General features: G+C 23.9%; 1 protein-coding gene across 22 annotated transcripts in view; it reads right to left on the bottom strand.

Annotated features, from left to right (window-relative positions):
- LOC106789214 (microtubule-actin cross-linking factor 1) overlaps positions 1-4600 on the bottom strand; it is a gene marked incomplete in the record, with an annotated part of 154157 nt that overhangs the window by 87167 nt on the left and 62390 nt on the right. For all 22 annotated transcript variants that reach the window (XM_014753268.1, XM_014753259.1, XM_014753256.1 and 19 more), the window contains 1 exon segment: positions 658-719. In XM_014753268.1, the coding sequence (XP_014608754.1) occupies positions 658-719 (62 nt within the window).

Here is a 4600-nt window from a genome sequence, read left to right on the forward strand (position 1 = left end):
AATGGAATCATTATTTTTAATATATTAATTAATATATTAAAAATAATGATTCCATTTTATATGTATCAATCAAATGACACAATATTTCAATAAATTGAAAGTTATACTATATAATATTGATAAATGTTATTATACATACACACGAGTTTGTTCTCTTATCATAAATGAAACAATAATACCGAAACATTACGAGGAATAGTATTGTTTTGTTTGGATTGAATTGTTTTAATCATCTACATGATTTTTTTATTAACGATAATCATCACGACGCGACAAATAAAATCAAAATACTTGGCTCGATAAAATTGATGATTTCAAGTATTCTTAGAATCATTTCTCGTTCTTCAAAGTAAAAATAAAATGATCAAAGAAAAAAACAATTATGAAAATAATTACAACGAAACACACGTACAACAACAAAATTTTCTATTTAAAACGATGACGTATTTTTATAAACTATAATTATTACCAGATGAATCATAAAATTTTTGAAATATATTATGAACAATATATAAATTTTTCTCTCGTTGTTGAAAATAATTTCTAATAATTCTTTCCTTATTTTACGAGAGAAAAGAAAAAGAAAGAAAGAAAGAAAAACACGTCGAGATTCTTCGATCGTTTGTTTAAACAAATGAAAGTATTAATCGAGCATACCTTTTTCAAGTGTTTGTTCACCCATTTCGTAAAGGTCTTCTTCTGTATGGCGTCTCGTTCGTCTGTAAAGAAAATTTGATGAAAAATATATATATATATATATAAAAAAAAGAAAAGTAATATATGAAAACGAATGTTAATAGCAAAAAAAAAATGCAGAAAAATGTATTATAATAAATATATTATGACCGTCAAACTTATCGTGAATAATAATTTCACAATTAAATTTTGTAATAATTATTTCTTAGTAGAATAAATTTGACAACATTAGTTTTTGTTCTTTATCTTTTTTGTTGTCATTAGTATACGACAAGTATGAATCATCGTTGAAATATATTATTACGTCAAAAAAAAAAAAAAGAAGAAGAAGATACGCGAACACTCAAAGCTTATTATCACTTAACTTTATCGTATTTAAATATTTATTCGAATCATTTTTATCTATACCCCTTCTTCTTCTTTTTTTTTTATTTCTTTTTGAAAAAAATATTCAACGGGAAAAGAAAAGAAAAGAAAAAAAAAAAAAAAGATATTGATGAAATTTTGATATTTTCAATTTATCGTTTTTAAACAAAATTTACCGCGCGTATAATAAAATAAAAAAAGAATTTTCTTAAAAATAATCGATAAGTGTTCGTCATGAACCTTTTTAATTATTGCATATTATTTTTGACCACTTTAAATATAACATCTTGTATAAAACAAATAAAACATTATTTATTATTTATTATTGAATATTTATATACACTAATATAATTAATTAACGATACACTAATACAACGATTGATCATTTAAAATATATGAATAGGGTGTCTCAAGGATAAATGTTGACCTAACCGGACGATTGATTAATGGATAGACAGAAATAAAAAGATTAGGGCATTATTATGAATCATTCGATGCATCCTGAGATTTACTTTTCAAAACCCTTTTACAATAAAATCAAATCAAATCAAAATAAAATGAAACTAATGATAAATAATTTTACTTTAAACCACAATTTTTATAACGTTCAATAATAATTTCAACGGAGTGATGTTAATCGTTTGAAAAATTGCGAACAATTAAACGTAAATAATAAATGTTTGATTCTGTTTTGTCGAAAAAAATACTGCGAAAATTCATGGACGTATGTTTATAAACAAAAGTACGTATGCACGTTCGTACGTATGTTTAAATTAACGTCTGATTCATAAAACACACGTGATCAAATCGAATATAACAAACCAAAAAATCACACACACACACACACACACGTAAGAACAGGCGTACGATTGAATATACAAACAAATACTTCCATTTAACATTCGGACTTAAAAAAAAAAAAGAAAAGCAAGAAAAGAAAAGAAAAACCGATGAATCGTTTGAATAAATAAATCAATTGCTAATCTACTCGTAGACATAAATTAAAATAACAGTTATTTCTTTGTTAAAAAAAAAAAAAACAAAACTTTAAATATCTTCTTTTTTCTTTTATTTTATTTTACAATGTTAACGAATAATATAAATTTGTAAAAGGAGAGTTAATAAATGAATGAAATATTTTATTACTTTTTTTTCACGTCGTTTAACAAATTGATTTTCTTTGAAAATTAATATTCATCTTATGCAAAACCATGTATATGTATGATGTGTGTATGTGTGTTGTGTGTGTGTATTTGTGGGAATAATAATAGAAATGATTTATGGTATTGAATATTGAAATAAACTGAATGAGAATTAACAATTTCTATTTGGTATAAAACATTTTGTTCTTCGTGGAAATTTAAGTGTTTACTTGAATAAAAAAAAAGAACAAAAAAATATACGTCACATATTCTATTTCGTATGACTACATTTTAATCGATGTGAGTGCAGAATTTTTAACTGTTATTTAACCTAAATTTAGTATTCGATGAGAATAAATTAATTAATTTCAAAAACGTATTTTTGTATTATAAAAAAAGAAAATTTGTACTTTTCGTTGCTGTTGTTTTGGATCGTACAAATATAATTATTAGTAATTATTTATAAAATATTAAAAAATAAAAAGAAAAAAGGTTTCTTCCTTTCTTTGTGAATTTCAAAGATATAGATTATATTAGAATGTAATCGTATGATTATATTTTAATCGATGTGAATGCAGAATTTTTAACTGTTATATAACCTAAATTTAGTATTCGATGAGATAAGAATAAATTTATTAATTTCAAAATCGTATTTTTGTTTGAAAAAAAAAGAAAAAGGAACTTTGTACTTTTCGTTGCTGTTGTTTTGGATTGTACAAATATAATTATTAGTAATTATATATAAAATATTAAAAAATAAAAAGAAAAAAGGTTCCTTCCTTTCTTTGTGAATTTCACATAGAATGATTACATTTTAATCGATGTGAGTGCAGAATTCTTAACTGTTATAGGCTTAATTTATTATTCGATGAAAATGAATTTATTAATTTCAAAATCGTATTTTTGTATTAAAAAAAAAACAAAAAAATTAGAAACTTTGTACTTTTCGTTGCTGTTGTTTTGTGTGTATCGTACAAATATAATTATTAGTAATTATATATAAAGTATTAAAAAAAAAACAAAAAGAAAAAAAAAGGATAGAGAGAGTTAAGAAATGATCGAGGTCAAGTAAAACGTTTAAAGATACCGACGAAGTAGCCTAATATGGTTAGTATATTACGACAAAGGATAGGAAAAAGAACGAATAACGTATCATTACTAAAGTCAAACGTTCAAATTTACTGCTACATTGATATTTCATTGATTACTGGGTGTGTGCCATTTTATATATACCGTGTAAGCATAATAATCGATCAGCTGGTTAAATATTTCTTCGATTAATTCAAGGCTTTCAAAATTCGACCTCTTATCCGTCTTCGATTTATATTTTTTTTTATTCCTTTTTCTTCTTTTTTTTTTTTACATCGGTCTCATTCGTTTTCAATATTTATTATACTTTCCATTGAAAAAAAAAATAAATAAAATATTTTGTCGATAMGATAATGCAACGAGATTATTATATTTGAAAAGAAAAATTATTATATCGATTAAAATAAAAATCTAATATTTGTATGGGAGAAAAAAAAATTAAATATACTTACGAATAAAAAAATTGGAAACAAAATATTCTAATTTAATAAATAAAAATTAAAAAGGAAAATAGAAAATGTGTTTGAGGGAAGGAATTGAACAGAAATTCTTATCCAAACTTAAAATGCATTTTGAAATGCATTAAATCGTATGTGGGGGATATTAATAAAAATAAAAAATTAAAAAAAAAAATCATTTCAAGTGTCTGTCCTCAAACATACCACGCGTGTTTCTCATACACATTTTGTTCTTTTTATCTAATACTTATCAGAGTTATATTCGAGTTTGAATTGACGGAAAATAAAAAAGAAAGAAGAAGAAGAAAAAATTCATAGAAAAAAATAAAATATAATAAAAGGATAGCGGTACTTTGAAAATTTAAAAGAGCTTCTTCAGCCACGAACGTTATTATATGATGAAAATATTTCAAGTGGCCATCAAACGAACACTCTTGTTGGTAATATATATCTCAACTGTTAGTATGGTATGTCAATGACTTTAGCAATGGTTTTCTTCTTAATTGGCATGTTTCCTTCTCGCACTCACTTTATAATATATATTTTATCCTTCTCAGTAACCATATGTATGTATGTATATATGTATGTATGTATATGTGTATGTATATACGTTTTTGTATCTCAATTGAGTGACTCGATGACGTTAGCGTTCACTGACACTTCAATTTTTATCCCATAAGTTCAAACCCCTACCACTCTATTCGTCATCATTCAGTATCCAATTATTTTCGTCTTATTTTTCTCTCTTTTTTTTTGTTCTAATATTTTAATCGTTTCTCTCTAACTGAACACCATTTATCTATCATTTTATATATTCTTGATATTTATATTCTAAATTTAATATATACT

The sequence above is a fragment of the Polistes canadensis genome, unplaced genomic scaffold (assembly GCF_001313835.1).
Source record: "Polistes canadensis isolate GaletaPanama2010 unplaced genomic scaffold, ASM131383v1 scaffold_171, whole genome shotgun sequence".
NCBI lineage: Eukaryota > Metazoa > Arthropoda > Insecta > Hymenoptera > Vespidae > Polistes > Polistes canadensis.